The 19,011-nt window shown below is 44.6% G+C and overlaps 1 protein-coding gene and 1 long non-coding RNA gene across 3 annotated transcripts in view; one reads left to right on the top strand and one right to left on the bottom strand.

Moving 5' to 3' along the window:
• Window positions 1-2,215: 2,215 nt before the first annotated feature.
• Window positions 2,216-4,207, bottom strand: LOC308463407. The gene is made up of 2 exons (XR_013979576.1): window positions 4,048-4,207; window positions 2,216-3,220 (listed from the first exon to the last, which is right to left on the bottom strand). It is a non-coding gene; the product is annotated as an uncharacterized lncRNA (long non-coding RNA).
• Window positions 4,208-4,351: 144 nt separating this feature from the next.
• PKD1 (polycystin 1, transient receptor potential channel interacting) overlaps window positions 4,352-19,011 on the top strand; it is a 110,232-nt gene continuing 95,572 nt past the window's right edge. For both annotated transcript variants that reach the window (XM_080981663.1, XM_080981662.1), the window contains exon 1: window positions 4,352-5,105. In XM_080981663.1, coding sequence (XP_080837789.1) covers window positions 4,474-5,105 — 632 coding nt within the window. In that variant the 5' untranslated portion in view covers window positions 4,352-4,473. The remainder of the gene's footprint in view (window positions 5,106-19,011) is intronic.

Raw genomic sequence — 19,011 nt, 5'->3', positions numbered from 1 at the left:
TGGAAGAAAGTACTCTGAACAGTCTCTCCCAATTTTTGTGTATAGTGGCTGTCTCCCTGCTTGCCCCTGCATAGCAATTCCCTGGAACAAACCTGGAATTGGGGTGCAAAATGGCAGCCAGCCAGGCTGGAAATTACCAATACCAAATGAACGAAAGAGCCAGCAGGGGATGGTTTTGCCGCTGCAATTCTTTCATGTTTTACTATTTGGAGACATCTGCCCCCATGTGGCAAAACCAGACATATATTTTGTTGTTTTTTTTAAAAAAGACATTAATTATAAGAAACAGATAATGTTCCAAAATAACATATACAGCATAAACACACCTGAACATAATAGCCATATGTAGTAAGCCATGGCAGCATCGAATCTCAGGTAAAGGTGAGGAGAAGGATTTCTATATGATATTTTTGTGTTTATCTTGTTTAAGACATCTTGGGGACTCACCTTAAATGGAGCATCCTTCACCTCTGGATGCTGCTATTACAAATTTTGATGAACCTTTAATGAGTCCCATGAACGTGTATATCAGGCAAGGACTTGTGTCCCACCATCTTTCTGATTAACAAAAGAAATAAAGGCGCCCATGTTACTGAGAATGAGTCTGTTGTCTTGGGTGTTTTCCCAAGATGTCCCAAGGCGGCGTGGTACTTTCTCCATGAATCCACTGTTGACTGACTCATGGCAGCCTTCGTCAACCTGGTGCCCTCCATATTGTTTTGGACTCCCATCAGCTCTGGCCAACCACAGCGATGCTACCATCAACCCCTGGCTCCACGTGCCCCTGCTCCCTGGGGTTGATGGGAGTTGTAGTCCAAACTATCTGGATTGGCAGTGGCCGATTTCCATCCCCTGCTATGCCCGAGGCAGCTTTCTCTCTAGGCAGACGGTTAATTTTACTTCATTCAACGTTGAGAGTCATCTGCCACCACGTGGTGAAACAAAAAAATTCATGTCCTTGGGTTTTACTAGTCTGGTCTCAGGTATATAAAGAAATACAGTTGCTGCCCATCAGTGTAGACAATATTGAGCTAAGTGGACCAATTATCTGAGTCAGTGTAAAAACGGTTTCCCATGTTCCAGCCTATGGTTCTGTTGCCTCAGTGATAGGGCATCGTTCAGCCCGGACACTGAGGTCCAGCTCCGAGGGCCTTCTGGTGGTGCCCTCACTGCGAGTACTGAGGTTACAGGGAACCAGACAGAGGGCCGTTTCAGTAGCGGTGCTTGCCCTGTGGAATGCCCTCCCACCAGATGTCAAGGAAATAAACAACTATCTGACTTTTAGAAGACATCTGAAGGCAGCCCTGTTTTGGGAAGTTTTTAATGTTTGATCATGTTATTAATATTCTGTTGGAAGCCACCCAGAGTGGCTGGGGAAACCCCGCCAGATGGGTGGGATATAAATTATTTATATTCATATTTATTCATATTTTTATATTATTATCAGGGCCCTCAATCCAGAACATGCTCCCAGTCTGGTTTTGGGGACACCCCCCCCCATGTGTTTCCTTCCAAAAGTCTCTCTCTCTCTGCCCCTGCCCCCACCCTGGCCATTATTGGCCTGCAAAGGTACCATTTAGACCAGCCAGGGAAGGTACAATTTTCCAGCAGGAAATTGGTGTGTGGCCCTGGTGTTGCATTCTCTCCAAAATAAATGCAAAGAGTTTAAGCTTGCTTTTTAAAAGAAAGGTGCATCTTGGATGTGAATTATGTTCTCTCTTCTGTTTTTCCTGTATGGTCTGGAACTGCCTTCCTTTTGCTAATTTGTTTTTTGTGGCAAATCTGGACAAGAGTGGTTCCAGGGCAAGGCATGAGGGCACATTCAGAACTTTTCAGTTTAGAGAAAAGGCAAGTAGGAGAAAGCATGATAGAAGCATATAAAATTAAGCTTGGCATGGAGAAAGTAGAGAAGCATTTTTCTCCTCACATAACACTAGAACTTGGAGACATCCAGCAAAGCTGAATTTTGGAAGATTCAGGATGGAGAATCTGGTTCTGGTAGAATCAGAAAACTGTGGAATAGGAATGAAGTGGAGCGGCTGAAACCCGGAAGATAAAGCTGCCCACACTGCAACATTTTGCTGCAGGGTTTCACTTGCACATGCTAATATCCAATCTCCATGTGCCATCCTTTATTTATTTTATTTCTTATCTGCCCTTTACCATGAGGACCCAGGACGGGTAACAACAATAACATATACAATTATAAAACCAATAAAATAACTACGTTTATTAAGACAAGGAAAGTGTAAAAACAATTTAGAACAGTTCCAGATATAAAACACTTTTTAAAAATATATTTTTTTAAAAAAACAATGCAAACATTTAAAAACAATTCCATATAGAAAAAGTTAAAACTTGGTTCCAGTGCAGACTAGGATAAATATATCCAGTTAAAAGGTTTGTTGGAAGATGAAGGTCTTCAGCTGGCACCAGAGACGGCACCTGTCTAATATTTAATGGGAGGGAATGCCAAAGGGTCAGTGCCAGGACACTAGAGGCCTGGTTACCATATTGTGCAGATTTGACCTCCTGATGAGATGGCACCTGCAGGAGGCCCTCACCTGCCCAGCACAGTGATTGGTTGGGGATACGAGGGATGAGAAGATGCTTTAGGTATGCAGCCAGTAACAGCACCTTGAACTTAGCTGGGTAGCTAATTGCACAACCCAAATTCACCCATATGTGCATTTTGTAATTTAATAAGCTATGTGCCGTTGCTGCTCAGTTTGATCTTTTTACAGTCTTTTATGTACTGTGGTATTTTATGTTTTGTTGTTATTTTGCTGTGTTTTTTTAAATTGATTATAGTCTAGTAATGATTTATTGTGACTGCCGGGAGTGAATTTTTGTTTAATTATTATTTATTGATATTTTGAGGGTTAATTTTATGGTGCAAAGTTATAATCTGAATGGATTATTGAATATTACTTTATTTGATATAGGTTTATTTTACAGTCATCTATTTTTATTATGCCTTACTTGCATTGGATGGGATTGTTATAGGATGTGTGATCTTTGTGGTATATAAACCACCTACTATACAAAATATATGAAATGAAATGAAAAATGCAGTCCCACTCGAAAAGACCAACAGCTTGAAATCCCCCTGGGTGTGCTTGCTGGTCACAGGATGCTGAACCTCCACATTCCGCAGCAGTCTATTTCTGAGCATCGGATACCGAGTGCAGGAACAGGAGGGGAAGGCTGTTGTCATTCTCTGAACATAAAGAACATAGGAAGCTTACACTGAGTCAGATCAATGGGCCACTCACTACAGCTCCTTATTGTCTGCGCTGACTGGCAGCTGCTCTCCAGCGTTTACAGGTAGGGGGCATTCCTAGCCCTACCTGCAGATGAACCTGGGACATTTATGCATGCAAAGCAGATGCCCTACCACTGAGGCAACAGAACCAGAGGTTGGAAAATGGGAAACCTTTTTATATTGAGTCAGATAATTGGTCTACTTAGCTCAATATTGTCTACACTGATGGGCAGCAACTGTCCAGGCAGGGAATGTTACCTGGAGATGTCATGAGAGATTGGACCTGGGACTTTCTGCACAGAAAGTAGATGCTCTCCCACAAATCACAGCCAGCCTTGCATTACACTGAGCCAGACATTTAGTCCATTTAGCTCAATATTTCCTACACTGGCTGGCAGTGCCTCTGCAGATGGAGGCTTTACTGCCCTACCTGGAGGTGCTGAGGATTGAAAGAGAGGCACTCCTTGGGGTGCCCAAACTTTCTCAAAGAGGGCCAAATTTGATGAAGTGAACATGCGTGAGGGCCGACCAAAGTTGTTGGGCTCCCCTCCCCCCCCCCCGAATTTTACCCCAAAGTAGTTGAGCTTTTTTAAAGATTTGAATTGGTAGAGCTTTTGGGGGGATTTTACCCCTGGAAATAAACTGCCACAGGGGCTGGATTAAACCGACCAGCAGGCCGGATTAGGCCCCGGAATTGACTTTGGACATGCCTGCTTTAGAATCAGAGAAAGCTGATTTATCTGGAGACAGTTCTTTGGTCCATCTAGCTCAGTATTGCTTACACGGACTGGCAGTGGTTCTCCAAGGTTCCAGGCAGGGAGTCTTTTAAGCACCTGGACATGCCATTGGGGTCTGACCCTGGGACCTTCTGCGTGCAAGGCAGATGCTCTCCCCGTAAGCTGCACCCATCACACCATCTAGCTCAGTATTGCCTAAGGCAGCGGCTCTCCGGGCAGCGAGATTCCGGGGACTGATCCTGCAGGGCAGACGATGCTCTTCCACTGAGCCGGGACCCTTTTCTCGCGGGCGCCCCAGGAGAGGCGCCGCCGTATGGGCTTCTTCTGGCCGCTGCCGTCGGACTGGCCGGGGAGTCCGGAGCTGCCCCGAGAAGGGGCCTGGCAGGGTTGCCTCCCTCCTCCGCCGCCTGGCCCTGGAGCCGCCTTGGCCGGGGCAGGCCTGGATTTCCTTCCTGGAGCGGGGCTTGTGGAATGCTGGCGAGGCGCCCCGACGGGGCTGGGAAGGAGGCGGAGGCGGAGGGGAACCAGGAGGCGGAGGCTGCCGCTGCACGGCCACGGCGGGAGTGCTGGACGACGACGAGGCGAGGCCCGCTCGGCTGGCTGGCTGCGGCGCCGCGGGCGAGGAGGAGGAGGAGGCGGCGGCGGCGGCGGCTGGAGGAGCGCGGAGCGCGGCGGAGGGGCGCGGAGCGGCGGAGCGCACCGGCGGCGGAAGAGGCAGCGGGGAGGCCCGGCCATGGGCCGCCGCCGCTGCTGCTGCTAGGCGAGGGGGCGGCCCGGCCGGAGCGGCCATGCCATGCCCGCGCTGAAGCGATGCCTCCTCGGCGCTGCCTCCGGCCACGGAGAGCGGGGAGCCGGCCGCGACGCAGCCATCGGAGCAGCCTCGACGCCGCCGCCGACGGAGCCGCGGCGGGCTGGCCCCGCTGGTGCCTCTTCTGCTGCCTGCTGGGCGGCGGGCTGGCGCCGGCCAGCGCCCGCGGCTGCCAGCCCTGCGGCCCCGACTGCGCCTGCAGGAGCTTCTCGGCCGCCGCCTGCGCCGTGGATTGCGCCGCCCGAGGGCTCCAGCGCCTGCCCGGCCCGGCCTTCCCGGCTGCCACCGTCGCGCTGTGAGTACTGGCGGGGCGGGAGGGGGCTGCTCTTGTCTGTTTCTCTGTCGGGGAAAAAGGTTCCCTCCCCTACCCCCCCAAAAAGTGAGAGGGAACTCATTGTTCTGAGAGAGGGAGCCGTCGAGGTTGACGTTTCTCAGGACAGGCGGAAGGAAGAAAGGCTGGGCAGGAGCGTCTTTGGAACTCGCGGCCACCAGATGTTTCTCGGGGAGGAGTGGGTTGCTAAGCTTCCAGCCCCTGAGCCTGGGTGTGTCGTGCCTGGCAAGGCGTTTGGACCCTTTCCAGCTCTACAGTTATATGATTTTATGACTGAAGAGAACCCTATGGTGTTTGATGCGGTTCTTGTAAGCGCCTTGTGGGCCCAGACGACATGTAGAACAGGTTAGGAAGATGGTGGAAGAGAGGTGTGTGTGTGTGTCCCCTTTTCAGTGGCTTTTGGCATAATGGAACCTCCATGTTCAGAGGATGCCTATCTCATACATCTTATATGGGTGTTTTCCAGCTTTAGGTCCCCAGATTCTTTTGGGATTTCAACACTCATCGTCCCTAACAAGCTGCTAAACTGACTGGGGATGATAGGAGTTGCAGTCCGAAAACAATTAGAGACCCACGGTTTGAAGAACATGAAGTCTTAGAGCAACCTTTGTGTTGGTTCTGCCATTAATCTGATACACCAACAGGATGCACAAGAATGTGTGGGTTTTGGATGGGGACTACCAAGAAGGGGGGATGTTGGGGAGATGCAGTGCCCCTGCCAAAGATGCAGCACACAATTCAAGGGACATCCATGAATCTCTTAGCCATGTTCTGCCGGGAGGACAATCTTCCTTGCACCCTTCCTTAATTGCCTCCTGAGCCCAGTCCCAACAGGATACAGTAGTTTCTGAAGTTGCAAAGCCATCTGGCAAACCTAGTGCCTTCTTCTGTAAAGAATTTGTGCCCTAAGGATGGCATCCTGCATCCCAAGGGGATGGCAGTCTCACTCCACACCCACCCTGATCTCGCTCTCCAAGAGTTTCCATCTCATAAGAACAAGGATGGGGAACCTGTAGCCCTCCAGATCTTGCTGGACTCCAACTCCCAGCTGTCCAGCAACATCTGGAGGGCCGTAGGTTCCCGACCCCTGCTGAAGAACCTAAGAGGAGTCCCGTTGAATCTGTCTGAGGGTCTGCCTGCCTGGTCCAGCAGCTTCCTTCCCACAACGGCTGACCAGACTTCCCCTGCGAGGAAGTCCTGAGCCCAGCCTGATGGGAAAAGGGACTCTTCACTGCCTCATCCCAGCAGCACTCAGAGGTATGCTATCTCCGAGCGCTGGACTTCCACGTAATTGTGGCTACATTATTTACATTCATTTAAAGGCCTTGCATGCTGCATTCCATCACAGGTGACCTCAAAGCAGCTTTCATAAGGCATTTACAACAAGAACTACTTTTTTTTAAGACAATGAAAACCAACAATACATAAATCAAGCAATATCAAAGTGCAAAGAAAGACGTTTATTTAGTGTTCATTGATGGATCTCTACTCTGGCTTTAAGCTGACGTCTATCACGTGTTTTAGGTCTGTGACAATATTGGTGGTAGAGATGTCCTTCCTTTCACCTGCTCTGATTCAGGTTTCATTGAATCAGCCTTTTCCAAACTGGTGCCCTCCAGAACTAAGACATCTGGAGGGCACGGGGTTGGGAAAGGCAACATTGGAGGGTCTTACATTCTAGTACTTGGAATACAAACTTTTCTGTTCTTCTCTGTCCACAACGTGCATCATTTTATAAACTCTCTCTTGTGTCCTTGCTTTGTTTTGCTAAGCTAACCATCTCCCATCTCTGGTTGCTTTGTTGCTTGAGGAGGATAGGGTACCACTGATCTCTCCTGATTCAATGGAAAGAGGATGTCCAGAACAGATAGCTGTGGCATCCTTGACACCAAGGAGTAAGAAATAACAAACAGCCAAAACATTGTCCTTTGTAGTGTTGGTGTCTGGAAGTCAAAGGAGGTAGCCAGGCAGATTTCCCACTTAGGTAGACCTCTCCCTGGAAATGAAAACAGTGTTATCGTCTTACGTGTTAGGTCTCTCAAACATTCTGAAAATCATTGTGCTAAATCTCAGGTGTGCATTGAAGTTGCAGCTTGCATCTCTGATAAGAGCTAACATTGCCTGTCTGCTTGCCTGATGAGACGTTCTCTGTAACAGAAAAGGGTCACTTACTATTTCAAGAAAAGAAAAGTTGCAATTTGCTAGGAGGAAGCCGATTTTTCTTTCACTTGGAAAACCCCAAGGGGGTCTGGCCTTTCTCTGTTGGGAAAGCCGCAGATCTTGCCGTGCGGTCAAGCAAAACTTATTAATTATTTGAGCTTGCTGTGTGCTTAAACCCCCTTCTTTGCATAACGATTTCTTTGCTTGGATACGATGTTGTTCTGTGCTGTCTTCTTGGTGAATGTGAAGAATCTCGTTGGTTCTAAACAAACTCATCATTTTACCCAAAGTACTGATAACTTTGCATTCTGGATGTTTCGTTTTTAGATTAAATTCATTTAATTAACAAGTGGCTTCTACAGAAATATACCAGCATGAGAAGGGCTGAAGCTCAGTGGTAGAACACATGCCTGGCATGCAGAAGGTCCCCAGTTCTTGTGTACACACTATCATTTCTCGGAACTGTGGTTTGTTAAAGGTTGCTGGGAATTGTGTCTCTGTGAGGGGTAAACTACAGTTCCCAGAATTCTTTGAGGGAATTAATGCACTTCAAATGTGCCTTCAAAAGGGCCTTATCAGTAGTGGCACCTGCCCTGTGGAACGCCCTCCCATCAGATGTCAAGGAAATAAACAACTATCTGACTTTTAGAAGACATCTGAAGGCAACCCTGTTTAGGGGAGTTTTTAATGTTTGATGTTTTATCGTGTTTTTAGTATTCTGTTGGAAGCTGACCAGTGTAGCTGGGGAAACCGAGCCAGATGGGCGAGGCATAAATAAATAAATAAATAAATAAATACTTTAACGGTAAGGGAACAGGAGTTGCAAGGGGTGGTCCTGTTCTGCTGATCTTTATCTTGGTGGCTAATTTCACTGTTCAGCACCGAAAGGAATAACGAGACCCAAATCAAGTGCTGAAATCGAGCCCTTAAATTGTCAGTCCATTTACTGGCAGAAAAACCCCAAAGTTAGATTTGCAGTAGATACCTTGGGTGATAGAAGAGCATTAAAAGTAAAATAAAAATAAAAAAATATTCCAGTGTCATTTTTATGTTGGTATTTGCTGAAATTTCTGCTCGTCTCACCCACAAGTGTTTTCACAGGGTGCAGATGCTGAACTGAGTAGACGTTTTAGCTTAATTCCCAGTTGGCTTAATTGAGCCTAACAGTGTCAATCTCGAGACTAGAGTGAGATTTTGCGGCTGTGCTATATGGGAATCTAAATATACACCATGGTGCTTCTGAATACCAGTTGCTAGAAACCACAGGAGGGGAGATTTGCTCTTGTGCTCAAATCCTGTTGGTTTCCTGCTGTGAGAACAGGATGCTGCTCTAGATGGGCCATTGGCCTGATCCAGTGGGGATCTTCTTATGTCCATATGTACTCAAGTAGAAAAGACAGAGGCAAGATTGACCACCTTTTCATGGGATGTCAAACATTAATCGCAAATTTCTGCTGTGCATAGATTCAGGAGCTGGACCACTGTTTGTGATGGAGGAAGTACTGGGCTGCATAGATCTCTCAATCAGGCATGCAGACAGATTGCCAGAAAGTATGGGAATCTTAAGATATTCTAGATGGTCAAAGCTGGATTTAAAATATCTGTTTTGGCAGAAAGGGGAAATGTTGCTTTAATAACTTGAATTCATTTCAACTCTTTTCTTGGAATTTCAACTCCTTTCTTGGAGTTGAAATGTTTTTTAGTTAGCAAATTCTCACCCGCCTCCCATTTTTTTTCACTTCCGTCAGTTTTCCTTATTTTTGAGATTTGTATTTATTTTGACTATTTAGGTAGGTAAAAGAACAATATTGCATTTATAGGGAAAACTCTTTTTGATAGTTATTATCATATTATCATCCATTTGAAAAGAAAACTGCTTTAAAATAACTTTTCAATGATTCCTTACTCCGTATAAATAAGAAATATCCCTTTAGCAATAGTAAACCGTGTTGGCAAAGTAAAATCAGCTTTGGCAGCTTTTTCGGTTGCATGCAACTAATATTTACTTGGAGTAGATCTATTTAAAATAATAATCCTAAATTGTTCATGTTCTATTTTGGGAAGGATACAACTGTATATGGCTTTGGGTGCATATTCATGTACATATAGCCCTTTTGGGAAAAAGCTTGAAATGTAATTCAAGAAATAGGATATAATATCCCTCTTCATCCAAAAGATATTATTTTGGGATATTTTAAATTGGTTAATAGTACTAGAACTGATGAAAAAATACTTAGCTGTAGAAATTTGTATTGCCGGGTCCTGGAAAACTTCAAAAGTTCCAATAATTTCAGAAAAGTTAAAGAGATATTGTTCTGTTGGTAAAAACAAAACAAAACTTATTACACAAAACATTAATTTAGAAACCAAGACAATAGACGATCGAAAGATGATTTGGGAATTACCAGGACAACAACTTTACAGATAGTAAGATTGAACCTTTTATTCTTATTTATTGTAAAGCTGTTGGCTTTGTTGTTATTGTATAATTTTTTCCTGATTTTGTGTAGGTAGTATATTAGCTATTGTTACTGATTCTTCTATTTATATGTTGCACATTTATGAATTTAATACACACATATATCACTATACATCTGTAAAATAAAACAAATGTGAAGTTGATATAGGAGAAGTTAGGCACCTAGTGAAGAGAGGTGCACGTTGAAGAGCTCTGTTGAAATATGTAGCTTGCAAATTGCCTTACATGGCAACGTTGGAAGCCGCTTAATACTGAGTCAGGCCAACAGTCCATCTGGTTCAGTATTGTCTACACTCACCGGCAGTGGCGCTGCACAGTTTCAGAGACAGGGACATTCCCAGCCCTACCCACAGATGCCGGGCATTGGAACTGGGACGTTCTGTATGCAAAGTAGATGCTTTGTCACTGAGCTACAGCCTTTCCCCAGGGTCAATCCAATAAAATACCACCAAGCCCTGTGCAGTGACTGACAGCGATACACTTTGGAGGAATTTGGGTACCGATGCTGAGCGACTCACCTTGCAACCAGTGGATGAAAGGACCCTTAGTTGTCGGAAGCTTCTGATGTCTTTTTTCCCATTCTGTCTTGGGTGGCATCTGTAGTTGGGGACACATTCAGTGGGTTGTCTGAAAGGGCCCACAATGCTGTGGCTGAGAAGCTTAGAGCAAGACAAATGAGGTCTGGTAGGGAAAAGGTGGTTTGGGACATGGTTTAATTGAGTCCTGGTGCAAATGAATATACAGTGGTATCTCAGGTTACATACTCTTCAGGTTACATACGCTTCAGGTTACAGACTCCGCTAAGCCAGAAATAGTGCTTCAGGTTAAGAACTTTGCTTCAGGATGAGAACAGAAATTGGGCTCTGGCGGCGCGGCAGCAGCAGGAGGCCCCATTAGCTAAAGTGGTCTTCAGGTTAAGAACAGTTTCAGGTTAAGTATGGACCTCCAGAACGAATTAAGTACTTAACCTGAGGTACCACTGTACATACAACTGCCTTTGTGGTGAGTTCAGTTGTCTGGCTTGCTCTGTCTATAAGAAACTCCCTGGTGGATCAGACCTCAAAGGCCCCATCGAGTCCACCATCCTGTTTCTCAGCATGGACAACCAGATGTCCATTGGGAGTCCTCAAACAACAACAACTCTCCATGTTTGTGTTCCTCATAAACTGGCTTTCAGAGGAATGGTGCTTCTTGATCTGTCAGGGAGCATATACTGTAGAAGCCTTTGGAAATGACCCAAAGGTCATCTACTCCAGCTTTTTGCCATGCAGGAATTATAGCTAAAGAATCTCAGACAGATGGCCACCCAACCTCTGTTTAAAAGTCTTCAGTGAAGGAGAACCTGCCACCTAGCAATCAGAACCAATAAATCGGTTGATATGCTACCACCACCAAGAATCGCTGTGGAAATGATGTGGCCAAGTGTCCATGTGATTTGCTTTAGAAAGCGGAGAGAGGATAACCTGAGATTGATCATTTGTGGCTCATGGAAGGGGAAGTTGAGATCCATCAAGGGGAAACGGATAATGAGGTCAAGCATAGAAGCAAAAGCTCAGGTGTTTTGATGAAGCTGTTTTGTGATCCTGAGAGGTGCAGTCCAACCAGGGCTCCTTGCAACTCCCATGACAGCTAAATATAAGCATGATAACTTAACTGGTCCCTCCGTATTCATAAGGAGGGCAAACCTTGGAATACCAGTGGCTGGAGTAAATTGCAGCTGAAGGCCACATCTGTGTTCATTTTTTTGCTTGTGGGCTTCCCACGAGCATCAGGTTGGCGACCACGTTGGATGCTAAACTAGATGTACCTTTAGTGTTGTCAGAAGGGACCTCCTTGTGTTGACTCTTGGCCTGGTTTTTTTAAATTTAACCGCGGTCACTGTTGTGGGTCCTTTGTACTTTGATTTGGATGTTCAGATGTCTTTGTGGAGTGTCCCCTCCCTAGTGTAACATGGGCTGTTTTTGAAATCCCCCTAAATCAAGACGTCTAGTTCATGAAAATATTGGGGAACAATCTCTCTCCATTTTATCAGTGTTTGTAAATTTAGCGTTCACTTTGCACAGATGCTCCAAGGAAATATAATGGGGCAAAAAAAATCAGAGCGAGAATAATAGAGGGATTGTTTTTTGGGGGGTTTTTTGTGTTTTTTTTGCAGGGGTGTGTTGCTTGCTTTTCCGTTCATGTTTTATTTGGGTTTTGCAGGGTGTGTGTGTGTGTGTGTGTATGTTTTGTCTGTTAATTTCCAGGAGGGATCTAAGCATCACCAGTTCTTCTGTGATATGCATATTCTGTGGGTCTCATGACAGTTTCTCAGATGTCCAAATGTGCCCCCCGGCCAAAATTGTTTGGTGACCCCTCTGCTCTGGGTACAAGTAAGATTGGATATCACCCACAGATATGCTTCTCTTTGTTCATGCACTTTATCTTTGAATTGGAGGAAGATACGATGTCATTGTACAGATGGAATGTTAACACCAGACAGACTCAATAGCATGTATGGAACTAATAAAATGATATATATTTTTTTGGAAGTGCTGGACCCGTAGAGTGGATGCTTATGTTACACATATGTGTTGGGGAATGTCCTTTTGCTAAAGTTTTTTTTTGGAAGGGCGGGGATGTGATATTTATAAGATAACAGAGATGCATTGAGACTGCATGCCTTTGTGATCTTAACAAATTATTTGAAAAACTCTTGATATATGAAAGGATAAGAGCTTGGCCTCAACTTCACTACACATTTAAAGCTGTATCATAGCACTTTAAACAGTCACCACTTTCCCCCAAAGAATCCTGGGAACTGTAGTTTCTTAAGGGTGCTGAGGGGTTTACCTAGCAATCCCAGGAAGCTCTGGGAATTGTAGCTCTCTGAGAGGAATGGTGGTCTCCTAACAACTCTCAACAACCTGAACGAGCTCTCAGGAAGCTATGACTGCTTAAAGTGGCATGATACTGCTTTAAATGTAAAGATAGGGCTTTCGATAGAAAAAAATGTGTCAATAGATGCAAATACTATAATCCCAAAACTCTGGAAAGCTTGAGGGGTCTTCACATTTTTCAGAATGTCTAGAGATTATCAGGGAGGAATGAATCTGATTCACCAGTGAAATGGGATTTGTAGTTGTGATAAATGGTCATATAGGTGGGTTCCTTTTGCTACCTCTCACAATAAGTCTCCACATTTGCCTTTTCTTTTCTCTTTGGTAATGGACAGGTGCTTTTCTGTATTGGCTCCCCTCATAGAAGCACGCCCCTTTTTATTATTTTCCCAGTTGGTGAGGTGTTGTGTACTAATAGCATATAAAACAGGAACACCTTGCCCCATATGTGCCTGCTTGACTGCTTTGATCTGACACTGTTGTAGGAGCCACATAATACTTGTTCTACAATTGTAAGAAATTGATATTTTAGTGTGACAGAACCTACACTTTGGAACTGCCTACTGCTTGACATCAGACAGGCATCTTCAGTGTACTTTTGACAGCACCTGCTTAAAACATTTTTGTTTAGGCAAGCCTATCCAGGTACATAGATGCTGACATGATTTATTTTATTTTATTACAGTACTGTTAATTTAATCTTTGTAAGTACTTGTTTTCAATATTTTTATTGGTAATTTTAATATTTCTTGTAAACTGCTTAGAGGTATATTATTAATTACCTGCCCTTCACCCTGAGGTCCCAGGACATGTTACAGCATTAAAACACTATATTAAAAAGTTTAAAACAATTTGCAATCACAAAAACAAGCTGGGTACAAAAACTTCCAACTCAAGTATCAAAGGGCCAGGGTAAAGCGGTGCATCTTCAGCATCTTCCAGAAGCTGTATAATGAAGGTGCCAGACACAACTCAGGGGCCACCACAAAGAAGACCCTTTCTCGGGCTACCACCACTCTAGGACATATCTGCTGGTGCAACTGATCAGTAGTGCCTCATACTGAATTATGATGGTTTTTTGTTTTTTTTAAAGGGACAGGAAGCATCAGTATTAAAGGAAGACATTCTTAGGGTCAGGGTACCATGCCTTTCGTATGATAAAATGTGTATAAATTGCATACAGGTATACCGTAATATCATCTCAGGCTGTGGGAGATGAGCAGTTCATTTGATTGAAAATGAGCAGATTTAAGTTTGCTTGGTGCCCTGCTATAAAGGTATGACTTCTTTGATACAAAGGGCATTTAGTAAATCAGAAGTAGGATTCTGAAGAAGGAAGTGTCTTGTGGATCAGGTATCGAAACTTCCGTTAAAGGCATGATATTTTGCCGAGAGAGACTTTTTGATCACCATTGCTTTCTTTGTGGCACACTTTTGTTTCAGGGCTTGCAAAGTGACTTTGCCGGATCGCTGATCATTCCTGCTTGAAGTTTTGCTCTGCTGAGCCTCCTTTGGAATTTTTAAAGCAAGACTATTCCTGCTTACCCAAATCATGCATGGTGGAGAACTGGAGTTTACAGCCCCATAAATATTTAGAACGCCACTTTGGTGGTCTCGCATGACAAGTCTCTTATTTCTCAGTTCCCCATCTGTAAAATGGTGATGTTATTAACCTCACCACAGGGCTGCTGGGAAGGACCCAAATGCAGATCTTAAAAGGACTCTGCAAATTTCAAGCGCAGTGTATGCCCAGCAGATAGAGAGAAAACGTGTTTCAAGGAGTGGTAAAAAAAATATTCTGGTAATGAGCAGGTTTGGAATTTTTATTTTATTTTTAAAAATCTTAGTAGTTTACACAACCCTGTTGTATTCAGTTGTGCACCTTTTATAAACTGCTAGGCAGATGCCATCTGAAAAAAGGAGTCTTGACTAATTTTAAGTATATGAGCTTTGATTAATCAGTTCAGTTTGCACTTATGTGGAGCTGGATGTTCTGAAGCAAAATAGCAAATTTTCTTGGGTTTTAGATAATGTGTGCATGCATCTGGTTACTTGGGACAGCTTTGTAGTCAAGCAAATTAAACACTGCAGCCCTTGATGATGATGATGATGATGATGATGATGAATAACGAATAATGTTGTAGATAACTATTCTTTTTCTAAGACTTCCTGCCTGGTCGTCTGGAAATCACTTTTGTTAGCCAGTCAGCTGGGCATATTGCTATCTGCAAGCCAGGTTAATAAGCAGACTTTCTGCCTGCTTCATCCAGAGGACAGCAGTCCCTAATGCCCCTGACCAAAACCAGATCCATGATCCTACATTTCTCAAGGGGGTTTAAGGAGGTTTTGATGCTGATGCCAGCATTTCTCATTTGTGTTAGAAACCGATCCAGAAAAGTATTACGCTGCTTATTTCTTCTTTGGGTAAAATCTCAATGATGCCTCCAAGTCTTGAGCCTTTGAAATAATTTATAGCTTTAAATCCTTTCTCTGCGCACACCCTGGCCCCTCGGCATAGATTTTTCAAGTACCAAAAATAACATCTGGAGAAAACAGAGTCTCACAGAAGGTTGCTGTCTGCAGTAGAAAGACAACAGGGTGGTGCCTGATTTGGGTTTGTCAGGGGGAATTCCTATAAGTCAGGGTAGTAATCTGTATCATCTTCCGAAGTAACCAGTCTATAAAAGGGCACCTGTTGGATGTGAGCATATATTGCATCCACAGAGCAACTTCCTATAGTTTTCTGGGTAGAGCTGGAAGCATTTTGGACCTACCAACCCTTCAGTTCCTTAGCGACCTATTTACTTGCTTGAAGATACTTACCCATGAATGGTTATGGATATGCTGATTTTGGGACACCCACCATTCATAACTGGTGATGTGGGGCAGAAGATTCTTTTCAAATCAGGATAGAGAGTGGTGTACCACTGGTGTGCGGCTCCCAGGGGGTTGTACATAAACTTATGTGGCCCTTGAACTGGAAAATGGTTCTCTGCTCCCATCTTATCCCATGGGAGTAATTTGATATAGTTTTTAAGGTTGTCATTCTGTTGCATCAGGAGATCAGGCAGAATTACTTGGGGAGACTGGCTGGAAGAAGGGATGTTCTGAGCAGTGACTCATTCAGAGGTGCATTGGGCAGCCTCCTTTGTTGAGTGGCTAACTCCTGGGAGCTGCTGGTTGTTCATTTAGTTTATATTCCTGTGGCAGGCTTTCAATTCTCTCAATACACATTAGTATGTTCTGCAACCTAATTTTTTGGGCGTTAAGGTTTCTAAAGCGCCATATAAATGCTCAGATTCATCACCGTCAATAGCAGATTTGTCACCCTGTCTACAGTTCTGGAGTTTTCGCTAGTTTCTTCATTGAGGGATCTTAAAAATATGTATTTGGGTGTGAGGAATTCAAATCTTCTATTATTTTTGTGATTCGACAGCATTTAGCTTGGTAAGTCTACGCTGGATGAAGAAGCACATAAACTGCTTTCGGGAAACCAAAGAGTTTTAATTTTACCTCCTGAAAATGTCAGGTAACGCTAAACAACAACAGCAACATAATACAACTGCAAGTACTTGGCAATAATTGTTAATGATTTCTGTGCAATTTTACATTCATTTTACTTTCTAACAAAACTAAATTATATCCGTTTAACCAAAATATCTTTTGAATTCCCAAGTCATGTTGCAGCATTTTAGTACCCCTCATTTTGGGAATATGAAAGCAGAAAAATTCAACACGCCCTACCCTGACGAGGAAGCAGGTGGGGCCCTGCTCTCTTGCCCTTGCGGCTGTTTTCTGATGGGAGAAAAAACTCTGGCACCGGCGTTCGGAAGAGGAATGGTCACGGGTTCTGCCTCATGTGCTGCTTCTGTGTAAAGGCTTAATTGCTTTCGCATGGGAATGTTTCTCTCTTCTTTCTGAGCAGAAGGAGCTGTCAGAGACAAGAGCTGGGTCCATCAGCACCAAATGCTGGGGAATAGTAAGAAAGGGGGTCCGATCCTGCGGACGCTGGGCACATTACTCTCCTGTAGCACTTGAGCGTGAAAGATTTTTGGGAGAGAGGCTTTCCTGTGGGCATCTGTCGCCTGAAGGCTGATTCTCACCTATTTGAACCGAAGAAATTGGTGAAACTGCTAAATTCTGCTTTGCAGAGTTTGGGTAGAGGGTCCCATGAATGAAATTCCTTTCTTCCACAACTCAGTCATGTACTAGAGCAATGGTTCCCAAACTCTTTTTTTAGGCTACCGCCCCGCCTGGGTTCCATTAACTCACCCCCTGTGCCCACTTTGCCACCCTATTAAAAAAATTATTCAGAATAGCAGTTTGCAGAACTCACTTAGGAAGAGAACAACACAATAAAATTCAAAACAGTTACAATTCGTTGCACATTTATTCAAAACCCAACTAAAACTATTTAGTTTCGTTAATTTTTAAAACAAACAAACCAACCAGGAACATGATTCAGTGATAGTAGCTTTTCAAAGTCTGATAGCCATTTTCACCTCCAGTGAACCACCTTCTGCCCTCTAGCATACTTCCAGGAAATCCTACTGCCTCCCCAAGGGGTGGTACAGTCCATTTAGGAAACCAATGCACTAGACCTTTCCTCTTCTTCTTCTTCTTCTTCTTCTTCTTTTCTTTTGCATATACTGAGCCTTGGCACATGAGAAGCTGTGGTGTAGCTTGTCACCATGCTGGAGTGGGAAGGGCCGTAGCTCAGTGGCTGAGCATCAGCTCTTAGCTATCAACCTTCCCTTTTTTTGCGGGAAATTCCCTTATTCCAGTGCCGCTTCCCGCTGCTATCCCGGATTGTTAGATATCCCGTAGACTGTCCCCGGGACAGGTGAGGCTGCTGATCCCTTATTTTCGAGGCTGCTAATCCCTTATTTTGAAATCTGAAAGTTGACAGCTATTCATCAGCTGTGCATGCAGAAGGTTTTAGCATCTCCAGGTAGGGCTTGGAATATCCTTTGCCAGAAATGCTGGAGAGCAGCTGCCAGTCAGTGCGGACAAAGCTAGGGTAGATGGACCACAAGGGCCTGATTCAGTATAAAGCAGCTTGGTAAATGGCTATGACGTCTGATATTGTTCCTAGGATTCCCACTTCTCACCCACCAACCAAAAAGCCCACACCCCATGGCAGAGAATCCTCGCTTATTTCCAGAACCTGCTGTAACCAGGAATTGTCCAGTTTGGTATTTCACCCCCAAAAGTCGTTTCTGCCCCAGTCGGTACCCAGTGGTCCAGCCTGGAAGCTGGCTGGGGCGAAATTGTTGCATGTAACGTGCTGCAACAGCCCTCTGGGACAACTGGTTTCTGTTTGGAAAGATCTCGGGGCTTTTCTGTTCCTCTGCTGAGAGTTTCTTTAAGGAGATGGCTCATTGCTACTCCGTCTCTCTGTGTGTGTTTGTGTTTAAAGTGGTAAGGTTACATAAGCAGGAAAAAAAGTTGGAATAAGCATTTCCTGCAATTTGCTTCGGAGCTCTGAGGACAGAATAAAGCTGCATGGAGCTCCAGTGACAGATGGAAAGAGAATCGCCTTCTTTTTCATTCATATATTTGCAGTGTTTTCTCTCCTGCATAGTTGGGGTCCATCGAATCAGGACTGGTGTCCAGATTCTGGAGCAGTTAAGGGTCTAAGGGTCAGAGAGTTGTTGTTTGGGTTCCGGAGCGTGGATGGGGAACAAAATTGATCCGGTTCACATTTAAAGCCGAATTTCTCAAATTCACACTTTCTGAACAGTCATGGTTTTTGGGGGGGAGGTGGCTTCTGGATCCAGCTCTGTCACCGGAGTCTCAGGTAGCCTCAGTGGCTAGAGGTGCCTTTCACCAACTACAACCAGATTGACAGCAGCAGCCATTTCTGGACCAGGAAAGCCTTGCCACAGTAGTTCATGTGTTGGCTACTGCAAAACTGGATTACCGGTACACTTGAGGGAAGCTAGTGCCAAATGCTGCAGCATAATTGCTGACAAGAGTGAGGCCTTGTCAGCATACCACACCTGTGCTCCGAAATCTGCACTAGTTGCTGACTTGCTACCAGTCCAGGATCAAGGTGTTATTGATGTCTAAAGCCCTTAACAAGTTGGAACAAATTTACCTACCAAATTGTCTCTCCCCCCCCCCATGTGCCCAATGACCGCTTTGATCAGCGGAATTTGCACTACTTCAGGTGCCACACATAATACATTTTTCACATTTGTAAGAACTCCGTCATTTAGTATGGCAGCAGCTACACTTTGGAACTCCCTGCCTATTGACATCAGGCAGGTGCCTTCACTGTACTGTTTTCAGTGCCTGCTAAAAGCATCCTTGCTTAGACAAGCCTTCCCAGATGCTTAAAAAGTTGAGG

Source organism: Podarcis pityusensis, assembly GCF_964106645.2.
Source record: "Podarcis pityusensis genome assembly, chromosome: 14".
NCBI lineage: Eukaryota > Metazoa > Chordata > Lepidosauria > Squamata > Lacertidae > Podarcis > Podarcis pityusensis.
Note: the sequence above shows the minus strand (reverse complement) of the source record. Positions and strands in the feature narration are given on the sequence as shown.